The sequence below is a fragment of the Simochromis diagramma genome, unplaced genomic scaffold (assembly GCF_900408965.1).
Source record: "Simochromis diagramma unplaced genomic scaffold, fSimDia1.1 OVJJ01000421.1, whole genome shotgun sequence".
NCBI classification, from domain to species: domain Eukaryota; kingdom Metazoa; phylum Chordata; class Actinopteri; order Cichliformes; family Cichlidae; genus Simochromis; species Simochromis diagramma.
This window is the reverse complement of record NW_024387250.1, coordinates 10,963,808-10,982,906: the sequence shown is the minus strand read 5'-3', so window position 1 is coordinate 10,982,906 and position 19,099 is coordinate 10,963,808. Positions and strand designations below refer to the sequence as shown.

The window sequence follows — 19,099 nt, the reverse complement described above, 5'->3', positions numbered from 1 at the left end:
AGGATTGTATGAGTGACAAGCTGCTGCCCTGTGAGCACACGGTGTCCCTCGGTGTCTCATGCAGGGATTATACTCTGTTAATAACGAGCACTCATTCCTGCTATATCGCTCTGAAGACCGCAGGCAGAGCTGTTGACTTGTAATGTCTCTGCAAAGGAGTGTTTACAGTTGCAGACATCTGCAGTGCAGCATATCCACGAGGTGGAAAATGTGACACGCCTGTAAGGCCTGATGTAGACTTCTGCGTACTAAATTCACAGGAGGAATCAGCAGTACTGAACAGACCAATCAGAATAGTTGCGGGCTGCGTCGACTTGACGTGTGGTTGCACTTTTAGGGAGCTGTCTGTCAGGTTACGATGTTTGCTGTTGGATAAAAACGAAAGTTTGAGGCCTGTGGGCATCACGGCAACTTCATTAATTATTTCACTCTGATTCTGTTGATAAGAAACACCAGCTGAGTCATGAACTGGTACCTTTGGTTACTAGTCACTCATTTTATAAAAAATATTTGGTCGAGTGTGTCACTAATGTATCCTCGAATAAGTGTTTTGATAAGATTTCATCCAGTTTCACATAAGATGAGTGGGTTTTTTGTTTGTTTTTTGTTGACTCTTCCTCATTAATTATCAATAGGTTGATAATGCGGCCTACTGGATTAAACTTCTTCTGTATATAAATTAGCTCTTAATGCACCAAGCTTATCGACTCGATGCCTCAAGTCAGCATTTTTTTTTTTTTTAAACGTACTTTATAGTTTTCAAAAACTGTCTGGAAGAGGAATTTTTAATAGCCGTCATTATATAAACATCTAGCCAGCATCCAGTCCTTTGATACATTTCAGCTACTGCATCATCCCTATGTGCACTCACAGTGAAAAACTTAGACCGCACTCGTATCCCTGTAAACACTGTTGATTGCTTGATCAAAACAAAGTCCGGTGATATTAAAAGCTCTTTGTGGATCCAGCTCTCTTTCAATATTTACAACATTTGGTTTTATATTAGCCAGGAGGGTACGTTCTTCTCACACTCTTTCAGTCAATATTGTGTGTGTGTGTGCGTGTGTGTTGCAGGCTGCAGCAGTTGGACCGTCACTGTCAGAGCAGCGCCCAGCAGGTGTGTGAGCTGCTGGCCAAACAGAACCAGCTGATGCAGGAGAGAAACACACTGAGCGAGGAGATGCAGAGCCTACGCATCGAGGTACGAACACACAGAGGAGTGTGTGATTGTGTGTGTGACTCACTGTTCTGATACTAAATGAATTTGTAGTCGTGTCTTTTCTCTCTGGGAGCACGCTAAGAGTTGTCAGTTTACCAAGAATAAAAACCAGTAAGAAGACATTTGTCCCTTCGTGACTAATGATTCTGTCTGGTTCTGGATTTGCTGAAAAACATGTTGTCTGTATTCTGCTGTGATTCATTATCACAGGGTGTGTTTGTGCGCGCCTCTGTGTGTGTTCACGTACACTTCTCACTATGTGTTGTGTGTTTGTCTTTCAAGCTGCCGAACATGAGACGAACTGAGACTCTGTCCACATGAGTCTGTCTCGCCGGTTTCCCTTCATCGCTCCGTGGATCACGATGTTCTGTTCGTTTGTCAACAGGAAAACAAACTGTTGTTTACTTAGAGGATATTTATGTCCTCTATTCGTTATTAATGTGGATTGTGTTCATGTAACTGGGTTTTTTGTGGCATTTTTTTGTCTCATGACAGAGTGTAATTATGATTGATAGGTCAAGTGAGTATTCAAAGTATGTTTTTTTTTTTTTTTCCCTCCCACTTTAGAATCCATTTTAATAAATAAAAGCTCAGTCCACTAATGAGCTTTCTGAAGTACAACTTCTTTATATAGAAATGCTAACATGATGCACAACTCAATGTCCAATAGGAAGTGTCCTGGATTAAAAACTGTAAAGATCCTAATCCAAACTTTACTTCCATTACAGGATTTTATTTGCTGGGAAACTTTGAGCATAAAGTGCCTCTGTAAACCTCTGCCATACTGGACATAGACTTGATTTGTATTAAAGATTGTTATGATGTGTGCAAAGCGCACCCCCAACACTCATTTTGTGAGTTTTTAGTGAACATTGTTTTTTTGCTCCGTTTAGACTGAGCTGAAACTCCACAAAGCGAACAAAAAGTCGACACGATGGCAGCAGATTGACATAGTGCTTTATTGAAGCTGTCTGTAAGAAGGAAAATAATGTGCATCCCTATCATATACATTTTATGTGTAAAAATACTAAGGATGTACAGAGTAAAAAAACCAGCTTCATGTTGATGGTAATTTGTTGTTTTCACATCGTGGCGGGCTCACTGGCCAGCAGCTCTGCATCTGCACGGAGCACAGAAAAAGGCAGTTTGATCCGCTTTTCTGTGAAGCTCTCCAGAGTTTCCCCGATGCCGTGTCAGAGTCTACGCCATCTCTGTGCCTTCGACAAGAGCGGCGACGACCTCGGCCGCGCAGCGACTCGGGAAAACGCGGCCCACTCTGCCGAACAGCTGGAAGCTGTCCGCAAATGTCTCATGCAACTGTAAAGCTACAGTGGATGGACATGGCATCAAAACCCAGTTATACTGTGTAATATTTGTACATGTTTGCTGTTTTGTTTTTTTTTGTTTGCCGTTTATAAATAAATGCATCTCATGCTTGTTTATGTTAAATGTGATGATAGCGCTCTAGTACCAGAGAGAGGAGAGGGGAGGGGGAATCTGCCGCAGACACGAGGTCGAACACTTTCACCTTCCAAACACTCGAGCCGTTTACTGATCACCTGGCGGAGAGCGGTTTGCCATTTAGAGCTGATGGGTTCATTAACAATGGAAGAGGTCAGTTCTTGAAAGAATTTTACATATGTCTGAAACACGAGTGGGGTCTTATGTGTTGTGTGATAGGTGTACAAACAGCAGCAGCTTTAAGAGGGAACACCATCAGCGCAGCATCAAATCTCAAACTGCTGAGGCCACCAGTAAAGCTGTGAGGAACGATGAATTTCTGCATTCAGTTTAAGAACTGAGCCACGTGTCCACGACTGATTTGCTGTTCCACACTGAGTAAGTGTGTTACAAAGCGTTACCTTCCCCCCCCTATTAAAAGTCAGAGGAAACCCTTCCTTCTTTTTTTAGGATCTCTGACCCCACAGTCAGACTCTGATATCATTGCTGTCACTACATGGACCTGTATCCATCGAGGATGGAGTGTGGGAGAGTTGGCGGCTTACTGTTGAAAAAAACTTTGCGAATCAGAGCAGGAATCTGGGACATCAGTGCCACGGCTGATCAGTGGATTTGTTTTTTTAAACAAACACTGACCAATTTACTAAAAATTCCAACTGAGCCCAGTTCACAGGCCGCTCTAACTCGTCTCAGCATGCGACACACTTCATCCAGTCTCGCCAACTCTCAACATCAGAGCAACATCAAAGCTAGTGGTTGTAGATGGAGGGGGAGATGTGTTTTGAAAAATCCTCATTTCCTTACAAACATAAAAAACAAGCTAAAAGTCTTCCTTTAAAGCAAAGCTGAACCAGACTCCTCTGAGTCATATAAAAAGTGATGGGTGTTGAAAGTGCTATGGCCGAAGCTACAAAGCGATATTTTATGAACTCTGGTTTCTAATGATTTTTGGCGTTAAGCGTGCACATGCAGCTAGAACTCCTCAGTCGCTCGCAGACCTGGGTCAAATCAAAGCTGAAATCCTTCCAAATACTTGGGGAGCGTTTGCTTGAGCCTGTCGAGGGTGCCAGCTGGGTGGGATTTGTACTCATTTCGCTTCAGCCGTGCCAGACAGGCTCAATCGATCACAGAGCAGTATTTTTCATAAGAGTTCTGAGTGCCACTTTGACTCAGGACTGGTGAAGCGGACAGAGGAGGACTACAGCTTGCAGGCCAGCGCCATCCTTTTATACTTTCTGCCATAAAGCGCCTAGTAGCGGTTTAATGGATGTGCAACAGTAAAGCATATGGACTTCAGAGCAGCGGAAAAACAGGTAATTTGTTGTATATCTGAAAATGGAAAAAAAAAAAAAAAAAGGAGACATTTATTTCTAGCACAAAGTGTTGAAACACAGCTACATCCCCTTACTGCTAAACGCCAAAACAACATTAAATAAATTAAATAGAAAATAAATTCAAGTTATCCATCAATAAAGATAAAAACATTCAAATAAATAAAGTGGAATACAGTTTTCCACGGCTAATAAGAGCACATCCCCTGGTACTCTTTTAATCCGTCATCCTGACACTGAAGGTGACATCTCCCCCACAAGATGAACATGTCGCTATTTTAAAATTTTAAAAATATATTACCTCACATCTGGCGATATATATATTTTTGTCTCAGAAATGCTGGGTGTCAACGTCTTTGACTTGTTCTGAGCTAAACCGTAAGGCTTACCGGCCATTTGAAGACAGTGACTTTGAGGGGACTTTCAAATCTTGTTGGTCAGACTGGAAGACGTACGACAACGTGACGACTGGAAACAAAGAAAAGTCCACAAGGGAGAAATGACGGCGCACGTTATAGACAGAAGAGTGCGGGGATGGTTTAGTGGTAAGGACCTGATCTTTAAATAAACTTGATCTTCTAAACATCCAAAGAACCGACAGGAACACGACGACTCGCCTTCAAACATACATTTCTTAACCGAGTGCTAACTCACCTCTCCTCAAAACACTTACAGCTAAAGCCTTGCATTCAGCCTTTTGTGCTGCACTTGTTATCCTTCTGCTCAACTTCCACTTTGTCTTTCTCACCCGACTGTGCCTTAACCATCACCGACACACACCTGTAATAAGAATAAATATGAGCAACATCTACTAGTCTTCATATCTGACATCTCATTGAGATAATTATGCAGATTCCTAGATGTTTCTCCCAAACTTTCGTCGTCTGTCTTTAATATGTCCTGTCACCTCTGGGCTGTCACATTTTGGTCACAAAACAACACGAAAACATTAAAACAAAAAAACAAATGGAGCAGGAAGGCTATCTGCTTTCCCTCCTACATTCTTCAGCCATTTTTGTTTCTTGAGGTGCTTTTTTTTCCCTCTCAGCCCTAAGAAATAACAATATATTTCTTTCTAGAATAATGTAATAACAATAGAAAAAGTTAAATATAAAACTGATGAGTAGAACAATAAATAAAACATATATATATTATAACCATTGCTGTGATTCTTGTAAACCCATAACAGTAGACGTGTACCTCCTCACGAAACATATATACTTTTTATACCTGTTACCTCACGGCTCCTTATCACATTATAAATATTTCACATCTTTCCTGATTTTTTTTCTCATCGCTGCACTCACCCTGCCATCTCAGACTTTTTTTTTTTTTTGCTCTGTGCTGAATCTGCTCCTTTCTTCAGGTTCCCTTTCCTGCACATAGACACAGAGGTACAGCCACGTGGATCCAACAGCCGCTATAACGATGCGTCACAGTAAAGCTTTCCATCGTCGAAACAAAAGTACCGTTTTGCTTTTGTTTTCCCTTTCAGAGATTTAAACTCAGCGGGACTGAAAACTAAAAAAGAAAAAAAAAATTGGGGGGAACATTCAAACCAGCTGTTTTCACCTCTGCAGTAATATATGCATCGACCATCTTGCACTGCACTGTAGGTTATGTAGTAAAGCTCATGGTTTGAGAGTCACATCCTTCTGAACTGCTGTGCTTTGAGATGCGATCTTAAAACACAAACCCATAACTGGACCTTAAACACGCACACAGACACACACGACACGCGTTTGATCTACAGAGCTGATGTGTAAGAGCTGTGCATCAGGAGCAGCAGCTGTTCTGCAGCTGTATAAGCATAAGTGTGGTTCATGTTTTGCTGGCGCTTGTATAATGATCAGCAGCATTTAGCCAGTATTGTAGCACCGGGTTTTAGTAGTAGCAGTAATAGTATAAGAGCAGTAGGAACAGCGGTACCTGTAATAGTTGTTGTAGTAGTTGAAATAGCAGCAACGATGATAATGACTTGCACTGAGCAAAACCTGAGTCAAATCCTGCTCGACAACATGAGGTGTGTAGGATTCTGCTCACTGGTGACAACTGCTTCCTCGATGCCAGGCAGCCTCAATAAATCCCAGAATTATGTAACTGAGGATTTCAAATCTGACCTGTCTGCAAAAGCCTGAGATACAACTGGTAATGGCAGTTTGGGTTTTGAATGATTTGAGCGTTTCCGTCCCACGGATAAAGAAGCCACAAAAACGTCTCCTTAGAAATGCATCAGCTGTTGTCTAAGTGCATCAGAGATGTTCATTTTTAGAGTTTGGCAGGCCCGACACACGTCAAAGCACAGCAGGCCACCGGAGGTGCTCCCATCATTAAAGGGTCATTACATAACAACTGATCACATCACAGTTCGGATCACCTGGGGTTGCAGTGCAGGATTAGACCGTAATTTCGCCTGAAGGTTTTTTCTAAGGAGGGATTGGGGAGAATTAAAAAAGAGAGAGAGAGAAAAGAAGCACACTGGAGAGGTGAAAAACAGATAACGAGGAAGAGGAAAAGGGCAAAAATCCTTCAAGTCATGGTTGTTCTGGGTTGGTCCAAAGCTGTGGGTCTCTTTGCGCCCACAGTGATGGCCTCAGAGACCAGCTGTGATGATGTCACTGTGATGGACAGTTCATTCCCGACCGCTGGCAGAGTACGAGAACTGCGGGAAGTGTGGTCGTCTCTCGTTGTCCAGACAGTCCATCCCATCCTCATCGACTAAGAAAAAAATATGAAAAGTATAGATTCAGAGGTCATTTTTAAAGCATTTACTATATAACACAGTTCATTTGTATTAATACATGACATCAATCAGGAAAGATACAACTTCTCTCTCTCATCTGATCATCTTCTCTGTTACTGTCGAGTTAAACAATTAAAAAGTAAGTTTCTGATGTGCCAATTTCATTCTACTAACATGTGACCTACAAACAAGTGGAACCTCACATCAGTTCATGTATAATACAGCGTTAAATGATTTTAAAAGCACGATCTGTATCCCAGAAGCCCAGAAGAGCTGCATGTGGCCGGAGGACTAACACAGAGACACTCGAATAAACAGACAAAGGTGTTTGTTCCACAGTGTGAAACAGTCATCTGTTTGAGTAAACGCTGTCATTTCACCACTAACATTTTACAGAAATCCTGACACGTATTAAACACCCGACAACAGAGAATGGCGTGTTTGTTTATTTCACCATTATGTCCAAGGACAATATCTGCAGCTTTGTAAAAAAACAAAATTTGTGATTTAGTCAAATTTTATTCTTGACTTATTTGTTCATATGCGCGTGTGGAAAAGAAAGAGGCAGGAGACACTCACATTTCTCTGGTGGGGTGATTGTGATGGTCTGAGCTGTGAACTCCTCATCAAAGTATCTGGTGTCTGTCTCCGACGTCACCTGAGGCTTGAACGGAGGAACGAGCTGGGACAGAGATGCGAAGAGATCACATCAGATTGTAAATAACAGCAGTGGTCGTTGTTGTTGTTCCAGACTGACAGACATAAAAATTCCTGTAACTAAAAGTCAGGAAAAAAAGGCCAGGAAGAAGAAGAAATAAATCCACCAAAATCCTCCTTTCACCACAGTTATTATTCATAGTTAACATCCGAGCCTCAGATCCAGAGTGTCTTGTCTTTACATCATTACCATAAAACCCTATAAATAGTAGTTAAACCAACTGAATAATTTCAAGGAGGTCTTTTATGCTTTTGAATCACTGGACTCTACTAAACTCTGCAACAGAACAAAACAACTTTTTTAAAAAAGTCAAATGAGGAGGCTTGACACCTGTTTAGCTGCTTAAGTGATGCCACCTGACTCTCACTTGATGGTGTTATATGAGAAACACATGCACAGGATACAAAGTCACACATCTCTGTAACACTGTGCTCTTTACAGCTGCCTGTCTTAATAAGTTGAATACATTATTTTCTACAGTCCTATTATGTTTAATTAGACATGCAAACTATACCTTTTTATCGTAGACATCCTGCCAGTCAATACCAGAGAAAAAACTGTGTCTCATTATTTCTTTAGCATCATCTGGCCCTCCTCCGAGCCTAGGGCAGAGGACAGGTGAAGACAGGATTGTTAGAAGCAGAAGTGACAAACGTAGTAAGAAATGAACAGCACAGCGTGAACAGAATGTAAGAAAGATTTCTACAATTTTTTATATGGCGTGTCTTACTGCTGCTATATCGACAAATGGTGGCTAATCAGTGATCTACAGAATGAAAGGCTTTGCCCATTAAAACAGCAGTAAGAATCAGCACATCTCTATATTTGTATGATTAGTGGCTGTACACTAAAAGTAGTGGGTGTTTTTTGTTTATATAGCAAAATAACTAAAGTTAGTCTCCTCTGTGTGTCTGAAGGTAGTAACTGAAAAATAACTTTACACAAAGGGCACAAATATGAATCATCTTCCCAACTTTTCCCACTTTTGCCGGTGGTTGTCAATTCACCAGATCTGTTAATATCTTGTATTAAGTCAGTACCGGGCCATATTGGCGATACAAAGTAAAAATTTAAATTTCGCTGACATGGTGATACGAATAAAGAGATTTATTTGACATCAAAATAGTATTTCTAACAGAGGTCCTGCTTCACATTACTGAATAAATTTGATTTCATGAGAAAGTAAAAAAAAAAAAAAAAGCTTCGACACACACCGTTTGTTCGGATCTTTGAAGAGCAGGCCAGACAGCAGGGACTTTGCGTCAGCTGACAGAGTGCGCGGGAACTTGATGTCCTCCATGAGGATGAGCTCAAACAGCTTCTCGTGGTCTTGGTTGTAGAAAGGCAGGCGACCGCACATCATCTCGTACGTCACAACACCCAGACCCCACCAGTCCACCGCTCGACCGTAGTCATTGTCCTCCAGGACCTGAGGAGCATACAAAAAGATACAGAATTTCTGTCTTTTAAAATGGGACCATTAGTTTTATTGGGCATCTGCTTTTTCTAGTGAACGTCTGCATTTATTTTATTGGACAATATTGACTGCTTAAGGTATCCATTGAATAAACAGATGAGCGAGGAACGGCACCAAAGGACAGTCAATATGCCATTAGGCTCCAGGGATGAATAAAACCAAAAAGTTGTCTGAGATGAACAGAAGTTGCTGCACAGTTATCAAGGACTAAGGTGTAGACGACAGCCCCCACCTCTCTCAATACACAGCCACGTACAGAGGCAAATATTATGGGATGGCAGGTCTTCAGAGGCTCCTGTTACAGTAGGAAAGTCAGCGTGTTGGCGTGGCCTACCAGATGCCCCCCCGGTTGCTGCCAGCTCTCCCTGGCACACTAAGCTCTCCTGGCAGTGACAGACAAGAATGTCCCTGGATGGAAAAGGCAGGAACAGCCTCCAGTCCAAGTCAGGGCCACACCAACCTCCAAGCTGGGTGGCACAAGTACTGCATGGTAAACTGCTGTGTTTCATGTCTATTTGTGTGTGTTTTAAGGAAAATTGTACTGTTTAGTAAGTCACTTTTATATCTAAATCTCACGTTTGGGCCGCCTTCCTACTCTTCATCCCTTCCTGCCTTCCTTGCACTATCCTCTCCATCCTGTCTTATCCTGCCTTCTCCATCCTCTAATCATGCCTTCCCTCACTCGCTTTCCTCTCTTTCATCCCCTCATGTTCCGCTCTGCAAACCTCTGGAAGGGAGAAGGAGAAGAGAAGGAGGCAGAAACAAGAAGAGAGGTATTTCAGGTGCTGTTGAGGCCCTCATTAACATAATAAGCTTATTAACATGATGAGTACAAGTGTGTGCATGTGTTGCACGTGTGTGTGTGTATGTGCGTGTGACTGACAAACAGACAGGGCTGGAGAGCAGCCAGAACAGCATATGTTGTACATCTCGCCAATAATAACAACATCTCACTCACTGTTAATAATGGACCAGTCAGGGTGGACATGAGCACACGCTAACAGAGACTAAAACGTTCACAAAAGGCCTGTTTGTACTGCCACTGTTTAAAATGACATGAAACAATTACACAGTGAATTTAATAATATCATAATATTTAAAAACATATACTCCACTCTGAACTAACACCAGACATTGTGTGGCAGATGCTGGGAGGACAGGTGTCATAAATACATAACTGGCTCATATTAAACAGAAAACAGGGCCACATATCAAAACTTTTAATAAACTTTAAAAAACAACAACAAAAAAACGTTGATGCATACTAATTGCAAATTGTGCTTTGATGTTCACATAGGCCTTATTAGCAGTGTCAAAAGGTGAAAACAGTGTCTAAAATCAAACCATACCACTCTAAATGTATCAGTTCAATGTTACGGATGTGATATAATCAACTGTATGAGGAAACTCGAGGAAGAAAAATCTAGTTTTATTTAGCATATTTCTGCATTTTAAATCCTAAACAGAGTTGCTGTCATTTAAAGTAACCACAGCCTAAAATGCCGTGAAGGCAGACAGAAAATATGCAATATGCTTATTTTGAATACATTTTTACTTGGCAGTTTCTTTCCAGCTCTACAATTAGATAAGACGGCTGAATTCAAATGTCACAGTGCACCACGCAGGGAAGAAAAAGAAAAAGAAAGAATACGAAGAACACACCAAACAGCTGCCTGTGAGTTTCTACAGCAGTTCAATACCACGGAAAGCTGGTCATTAACTGACTGAGCTCATGCACTTGACACTAAACTGCTAATGATGCAGGCGGACTGCTTCAATGTGTGCAAGTCAACATGTACAGTACGTGGAAGTGAATAAGAGACTTATGAGTGCTATTTTATGTGTGAATGTGTGTTTGGGTGAGAATTAAGCTGGTCACCCAGTTGGCAGCTGCAGAGAAGAGCTGGGGGAATGAAACACACCGCCAGCTCCAGATATATTACTGACTGGTACGGCTGGAGGGATAACACTGGCTTAGACTGCTGGGAGACTGCAAGACACACACACGCACACACACACACAGCAGATGGAATATTTATCCATCCTCATCAAATTCATAAAGTTTTGAGTGTGAGATGTTTGGTGTTGTTTCAGTTCCTGCAGCTCGAGGACACACACACACACACACACACACACACACACACACAGAACCGTTTATGAAATTCAGAGCAGCTTACGAGGCTGATTTTGCATCTTTGTACAAAAAAGGTACAGAAATGCAAACTGATCAGCGTGTCCAGTTAGGCATGTATATGTATGTGCTTGTCAGTGTCTGTAACAGTGTGTGTAATGGTGTGTCCGTGTGTCCTGGGACTAAAGAAAGTGGTGGCAGCTCGGTTGCAGGCAGGGAGCAGATTAATCCACACAGAGCCAGAATGATGCCCCACAGCCCGAGGCATGGAGGCACTGGAGTGTGTATGCGTGTGTGTGTGTGTTTATGGCATGTGTGGTTATGTGTATAATTTAAAAAGAGGCAGGGCAAATAAATAGGACAAGACAGGAAGAAACAAATGGGACAAATCGAGAGGAGAGGAGAGGAAAGAAGGAGGAGAGGAGAGGAGGAAAGAAGGAGGTGAGGAAGAAGAGGAGAGGATGCGAAGAAGAGAAGGAGGGGAGGAGAGTGATTTAAAGCAGCAGTGATGGAGAAGGTCCTGTCCTGTCCTGGTCCCTATAGTGGCAGCCATGTGGCAGCTAGCTGCCGATCGCGGGATGAGGGCTTTGGCAGCCTGGACAGGGCTAGATGGGACGGGATGGGCACACACAGCCTGAGGCTGTACCAGCCCAGATACCCAGCAGGAAACACAAACACACATCCACATACACAGTTCATATACTGTGAACATACCATCCCATATTGTGGGTATCAGACAGAGGCCTTCCATCTCCAAAGTGTCATCACTTGAAAATGAATTTGTGCTGTCACTGTGCTAACATTTTGAAATACGCTGACTGTGCCGCTATGTTTGTGAAACATTTACAATAGAAAAGGAGTCGCAATAATACCCAACATATACAACATACAAACAAAATAAAAACAAACACATACAAATAAATGGAAAAGGCCCAAATCCATTCCCTTTAACACTTTCAAATTTGCCACAAAGAAATGTGTCAAACGCACAAAAAAGAAAAGGAAAAAAACACTCTCCATGTGTTTTCTCTGATCCCGTTCCATCCCTTTGCGAGGATCTTACACTGCTTATTCTTTATTAATCTTACATTAATCTTTTTTATAATTGTTGACTTCCCTTGAAACAAACGATAACACTTCAATCTAATTCTTTACGAGTTTGGATGAAGAATTATTCAGCGTTGCGTTGCTGCAGTATCTGTTTGTGTGTTCTTCAGGCACGCAGCAGACAGAAACCCTCTTTATTCACTTCTCATCTGCCCTTTTCACTGACGGCAAACACAGGAACTGTCTGAATTTCACTCCTGTAACCCTGAAATATTTTCTCTCCCTTCTCATCTTCCTCTGTCTTCAACCCCCATCCCCCCTTTTTCTTTTTTATCCCGGCTACTTTGCATCTCTGTAACTTGGCTCCGAGCAAACTGTGTTATTTTTACACGCGGGCGGGCGAGCAGAGCTTGCGGGCGGGCGAGTGGCGGCGGCGGTGGTGTAGATTTCCAGGTTTTTTCCGAGCACCTTCCTCCAACCTCGCCCATCTGCCGCCATCTGCCTCGCTTTAGCCTGCACTTTCTACTGCAATCACACACACACAGCGCGCACGCGCACACACACACACACACACACACATACACATAAATACACACAGACGCACATCCTGTGAAAAATAACCAACAGCCTCCAATCAGCTTTTGGCACGCAAAGGAAGGGACTAAAAAAAAAAAAAGCACAAAATGCTGCGCCAAATTGTCCTCCATACTTTTTTGAGTGGGATATATACTATGCCTCTCCCCTCCTGCCTTCATCTCCACATCACCATCGCTCTGCTTCCACCACCCACAGTCGTGCAACACTCTCTGCAGTTGATCTGCTGGCCTTCGAGTGAGGCAGAGCTGATGACTGGACAGCGGATGGTTGAAAAAAATGATTACAAGATCGTAGCGCTGTGTGTTTGTGTGTGTTTTTGTGTGTGTGTGTGAGAGGAACCGTGCTTTGCCCTTTTCCAATTCAACCAACACCCTGCTTCGCACGCAAAAACTGCATATTTACTGTTCACCCTGATATTATGGAAATTGTTTGCCTGTGAAATTTGCAAATGAAACTGTACATACATAAATTCCACTATAAGAAGACTCCTAACACCCTCATGAGTGTTATGGGTAACGGGTCGGGAGAGAGTCTCTGGATCATCACTTTGTGATTCAAGTGTACTGAGCGCATTAGCTCCGCCTCAACCAGACACATAAATGAAACAATAAGATAATTCATGATAACGAAACACAGAATGACCTCTCTTTCAGTGTGTTTCAATACTTAGAAATACATTTTGCTATTAACAATGGATTTTTGTAATGCAGTAAAGGATACTGTATGTGTGGCTCCTACAGGTTCTTCATGAACCTACCCTGCAGGCACCCATTTATCAAAGCTCAGTAATAATTCCGGTAGTTAAATTAATCAGCCAGGGCTGTTGTTAGATAAACAGAAACTGTGCAGTGGGCAACATGAGTCTCACAGTTCACAGGGGCCTTCCTGGTGGAACCCTGAGCACTGCAGAAAAGCTGCCTAATGGATAGGCCGCCTGTGGATGCCACAGATGCTTTTATGTACTACGAGGCCTAAGTCAATCTGCTCAGTTTACGGAACATAACATACAGTCACTGAGATTTCTCTTGTTGATCAATTATATAAATCAGTTTAAAAAGTGGACGCTCCTTCGTGGATCTGGTGGTTTGAATCCTTTGCTTTTTGGCCTTTGAACACCTAACATGTTCATGATGACTGTGCTGAATCAATGTCGCATGTGGAAACAGGCTGAGCTCTATATCCTGCACCTCTAAAAAATATCTTACACGTACATTGTCCTGACAGTGTATGGTTTTTACATGGTGCCCAGAACTACTATACAGTACAACTCTCAGGAATGTGCCCTGTGACATATTAGCAATTTCTTTAACTGCTTCTCAACTCTTCTTCTTCTCATCTATAAATAAAAACAGAATTTTAATGAAAAAGTTAAGCAACAAATGCATCAAATTCTCTGACACCACACATCATGTTACACTTCAAATTTCACACGTGGGGTACACGCGTGAGTGATCAATTAGTGAAGATCAAAGAAAAAAGCTTCTCCTTTCCTGTACAAGATTACAGATGTGCATACATCCAGGTGCAAATACCAAGGATGTGTGCTTATTTACCACACTGCAGTGCAGTGCAGGCACCTCACATTCACCCTCTGATGACAAAAAACATAAATGTATATACACACATTTAAAAAAAAACACCATTACCTCAGGTGCAAGGTACTCTGGTGTACCACAGAAGGTCTTCATGGTAGCAGCATCAGTGATGCCCTCCTTGCAGAGCCCAAAATCTGTGATTTTGATATGGCCATCTTTATCCAGCATTAAGTTTTCCAACTGGAAGGAAAGCAAAATCTCTTTGTCATTATGTGACACTTTATTAACTGGCTGAACACTTTTTGTGCACTGTGGAGTCAAACTTGTTATCACTTTGAAGAGGAAAGCAGTGAGGGACGAGTAAGCTGTATTGTATTACTCCACAGTGTGGCAGTACACACACTCAGACACACAAACACCGAGTTGAAAGGGGAAATAAACTTCAGGCATGTAGTGGAGCCACTCAACCTTTTAATTTTAATGGCTGAAGTGTTTTTCTCACTCTCTGTCTGCTTTTTCTCCTTTCTGTTTTCTTGGCTGCTGCGAGTGGGGCTGGGGCCAAGGCTGCCAGGCAGGCACTCAGACGGAGCCATCTACCTCTCTACCTCTGTGGCATCAGCACCTCTCTCCTTCCCTCTCTCCCTGCCTCCTGCAATTCTTTGCTGCTTTATGTCTGTGTGAGTTTGTCCCTGTCCGTCTCTTTAATTACTACACATCCTGAGCCACTCGTCTTCTCCTGGACGGGGAGGGACACCGAAACACAAGAGGTGGGAGGGGGGCAAAAACAAAAGAAGTTTTCCCTAAAATATCTGATCACTCTCTTCCATGCCCCCAGCCTGCTTTTCCTCCCTGTTTCTGTTTACCTTGAGGTCCCGGTACACAATCTTGGCTGAATGCAGGTAGTCGAGAGCCGAAACAATCTCTGCGCCGTAGAAGCGCGTGCGCTCCTCTGAGAACACCCGTTCTCTGGACAAATGGAAAAACAGCTGCGGGAAAAGGAGGAAGGACGAGAAGGGAAGAGCGGGTGAGAGGGAGAGAACAGAGAGAGGGCGGGGGAGAGAGAAGGGGGAGAGACAGCAGGGACGGCACAGCAATAATTACTGATTTATTGGAGGAAATTAGCACAACACAAACTGGCTGCCCGCACCATATTGAGATGATAGATAGCGGAGGGGAGGGTGAGTGGGGTGTGTGTACGCGCGCGTGTGTGTGTGTGTGAGGGGTGCATGTGTGTGGGGGGGGGTCTCAGAGGACGGCGGGTGGAGGCGCTCGGCAGCTGGCGCCTCATCTAGTGGCCCCCCCACACCCCCTTCTCACTACACATACACAGACACGCATACCTCTTCCACGTTACCCTCTGGGCTAGGTTGGCACGGTGCTGGCGTGGAGTTCGGCGATGGGGGCCAAATCAAGGGTTTAATCAATACACCAGTCTAGTTAAAGACAGGCCGACTGCCGCTGTCGCCAACAGCCCCCCGACTGCCTACGGTGCAGTACTCATTAGTGGCCTAACTGGCCTTGCCCCCTGAGCCTCCGTCTTCATTTGCTCCATTCTCATATCCACCGTTCTCTGTTTTTGGCACAAGGCTTATTTTCATACTTTAAAGAGTACAACCCCCCCCCCTGTGGTTTGACCTCTTCTGTCTTCCTTTTAAATGGCTCACCTCACATTCCCTTCCTCACTTACTTTCCCCTTTGCTGTCAGTTGTCAAGTTCTCACTGTCACACAGCTACACATGTGGCACCAAACTGACATCAGCCTGCTGTGCCGCAACAGTCGAGTCGTACAAATTACCCATGAGGCCAAAGGGCACATATCTCCCCATTAATTGTTCAGGGAGGTTTGCATAATGGCCACTGGAGTGATCCTCACAGACCACCTTGCTCAAATGGTGTCTGTTTGTGTGCAAGTGTGTGCATGTGTGTGTGTGTGCGTGTATGTGTTGAAGCTGTGGTGAGAGGGGGTAACACGACAGGTGGGCCTTCATCAGTGTACTGGCAGCTGTGACTGTGGCAGGTTTGTAATGGGTTCGGTGTGTGTGTGTGGTGTGTGTGAGGCATGTGTGGTCACAATTTGTCCGTTGAGGTAAAAATTTGCTGCGTGTGTTTGTCTAAGTATGTGTGCCTTTTGTGTGTGTGTCTGTGCTTGTGTTCTCAGGGTAAGTGTGTGTGTGTTTGTGTGTGTGTGTGAGTGTGTGTGAGTGAGTTCTGCTCAGGCCTGGTGCTGGCTGAACTGCTTAACTAGCTGGGAGGGGAGCAGGTGACAGTTACACTAAGGGAATGAACCAAGATTGCAAAAACGGCCCGATTAAAAATCTGAGAAATGGAAAAGTGGGGGAATCCAAACTCATTTCATCTCAGACTGTCATTCTGGCTGTGTCCTCCCCATAGGTGTGTTCATAAATAGACGCACGCAGGAGAAGGAGAGTACAGAAAAGAGAGGCGAGAAGGCAAGTGAGAGGCCAGTTGGTTGGAAAATTAACCGTGTTAGAAAGCAATTCAAAAGCGAAACTTTAGCCACTTCTTCAGTGTTTGCACGTTCAACCGATCATTCCCGGCACTGCTGCTGCAGCTTTGCACATACAATTACAACATATTCTGTATTCATCTGTGAGACATTTATGAACCCAAAAACTGTTTAGGAAATTGTCTTTGAAATAATAATAATCACAAAAACAACTAATTTACAATTTAAATCCAGTCTCTTTTAGTTTGGCTGAACACTGGCATCTGGAGAGTGATTAAATATGATTTAAAACACTTGTAACAACCCTGATATATAAAAACTGAAATGAAAATAAAGATAACAGATCCAGGAATGTATCTGTTTACATACCATAAGACAGTTACTGTGAGAAAGTAACTCGCCGACAGTTATTGTGGTGGAAATGTGGTTTAACCGGCTCTTTAAAGTAGTAACACAAAGATGAGAAACCACACACAGCACATCCATCACAAATGTGTGTGTCTCTTACCTCTCCTCCATTCACATACTCCATGACGAAACAGAGGCGGTCTTTAGTCTGGAATGAGTATTTTAGAGACTGAAACGAAAACCACACACACACAAACAATTTATATAACAGAAATCATTCTCCGAGGCACTGAAAGCATCAGCCTTGCATTAATTAAAATAAAATAATCTCAGAATATATATGTAATATAACATTTCAGGCCTAACTGGTTGTACAGGAGAGGTAATATGGAATGCTCCTTCTTCATTTGGCTTAAAAAACACAAACAATCTGCCTGTTTTCGTATGCACTCCCTGTACAGTGAACAGTGAAGTGGGTGAGTGAACGATTTCATACACAGCAGGAAGTCTTGCCGTTCTAGCTAGAACAGCAGGAGGAGCACAACGTGATCGGCCTAAGCTTTAAACTGTTTATGCCTCTATTTGTTTATTCAAAGCAAGTAGGTGTCTGTGTGTCTGTGTGTTCACTTTCTCTTTTGAGGGAGAAATCTGCTAAACAAAAGAACAGTTGGTTGAAGTCTCTTTGTGGCTGCAGGTGTGACGGGGCTAAACTCAGATGTGAAGTGTAATTGCTCTTTCGATAGTGTGTGTGTGTGTGTGTCTGTGTGTGTGTGAACATGCATATATGTGTGCAGCAGCTAATGTGTGAATGTGTACATCAAAGCTAACAGATGCAGCTGTTAAAGTACAACAATGTGGCTTCTAAATCGTAATTGGCCTCAGAAGACTCAGGTATGTGGAGGATCAATAAGCTGTGTGTGTACAGATGTCAGGACACGGTCCATATGTAAAGATCTATAAATTTAAACCAGTTGTGTTTAGTGTGTACGAGGTACTTACAGTTAGAAAGGGGTGCCTGGTGTTTTTTAGTACTCTGCTCTCTGTGAGTGTGTGAGCCACTTCATCCTGTTCATACAACATGCAATGAAAACCATTATCAGTCCACTTAAACCACTAAGAAAGAGGACAGCTGAACAGTGCTGCAGCAGTGCAATAAAAACAACCGATACTGACATCTGACACTACCCAGAATCAAAAGTACAGTAAAAGATAAAATATTCAAATTAATGGACGCAACTGAAAATACATACTTGATGTATTTTCCAGACTCACCTTGGCTATGATGACTTCTTTTTTAAGGATTTTCATGGCGTAGTATTTCCCGCTGGCCTTTTCCCGGACAAGAATCACTTTACCAAAGGTTCCCTTTCCCAGCAGCTTCAGGTAGTCGAAGTCGCTCATTGTCTATTAGAGGAAAAAAAGAGAAGGCCAATATCATGAGTTCCTCAGTTGAATAATTGATGCAGTATCTACTGGCATTTAGAAACATTAAAATCCCATTGGAAGTGTAGGGCTGTGAATATTTTGAAATAAGTATATTTTTCTCCTTTAAGCAATACAATGAGGATTCTCTGTGAAGCCTTTTTTCATGTAACAGAAAAGTGGCAATCTTCCTCAATGTAAATGATATCTAAATTCAAGCAGCCAAAAACAACATTTATTGACTGCTACTGGGCTAAATGCCATGAAATTCATGAGTGATGTTAATGGCACCCGTGAGATGACTCCCAGTCATCTTCATGACCATGCCGAGTGCGACTGTCAGGTCAAAACAAGCCCTTTAGTCTACGATAGACACTGAAAACAGATTTTTATTGAACCATAACATTATTACATAAAACCTTTGCAGAGTGGGGTGTAATAAACAGCAGAGCCAGAGGAGGCAGCTAGTGGTAGATTGTTAAATTTATTTTTTATGTATGTAGTAGGAAATGTGCCCAAGTATCACCTGTGCCTTCACAGAAGATATTTAGCAGGACTGTTTTTACTCGCTGGAGTATTATAACATGAAAAAAATTATTACAT

General features: G+C 42.7%; 2 protein-coding genes across 6 annotated transcripts in view; one reads left to right on the top strand and one right to left on the bottom strand.

Moving 5' to 3' along the window:
• sdccag8 (SHH signaling and ciliogenesis regulator sdccag8) overlaps positions 1-4,050 on the top strand; it is a 55,181-nt gene extending 51,131 nt beyond the window's left edge. For 2 of the 3 annotated variants that reach the window (XM_040001398.1, XM_040001400.1), the window contains exon 17: positions 1,075-4,050. In XM_040001398.1, the coding sequence (XP_039857332.1) occupies positions 1,075-1,252 (178 nt within the window). In that variant the 3' untranslated portion in view covers positions 1,253-4,050. The remainder of the gene's footprint in view (positions 1-1,074) is intronic. The other variant, XM_040001399.1, reaches the window with a different exon arrangement.
• akt3a (v-akt murine thymoma viral oncogene homolog 3a) overlaps positions 2,160-19,099 on the bottom strand; it is a 54,590-nt gene continuing 37,650 nt past the window's right edge. For 2 of the 3 annotated variants that reach the window (XM_040001402.1, XM_040001401.1), the window contains exons 6-14: positions 18,347-18,478; positions 18,074-18,139; positions 17,235-17,303; positions 15,123-15,245; positions 14,371-14,499; positions 8,687-8,901; positions 7,987-8,074; positions 7,334-7,436; positions 6,783-7,235 (exon numbers count right to left, since the gene is read on the bottom strand). In XM_040001402.1, coding sequence (XP_039857336.1) covers positions 7,126-7,235; positions 7,334-7,436; positions 7,987-8,074; positions 8,687-8,901; positions 14,371-14,499; positions 15,123-15,245; positions 17,235-17,303; positions 18,074-18,139; positions 18,347-18,478 — 1,035 coding nt within the window. In that variant the 3' untranslated portion in view covers positions 6,783-7,125. Of the gene's footprint in view, positions 6,730-6,782; positions 7,236-7,333; positions 7,437-7,986; positions 8,075-8,686; positions 8,902-14,370; positions 14,500-15,122; positions 15,246-17,234; positions 17,304-18,073; positions 18,140-18,346; positions 18,479-19,099 lie in introns of those variants that run through there. The other variant, XM_040001403.1, reaches the window with a different exon arrangement.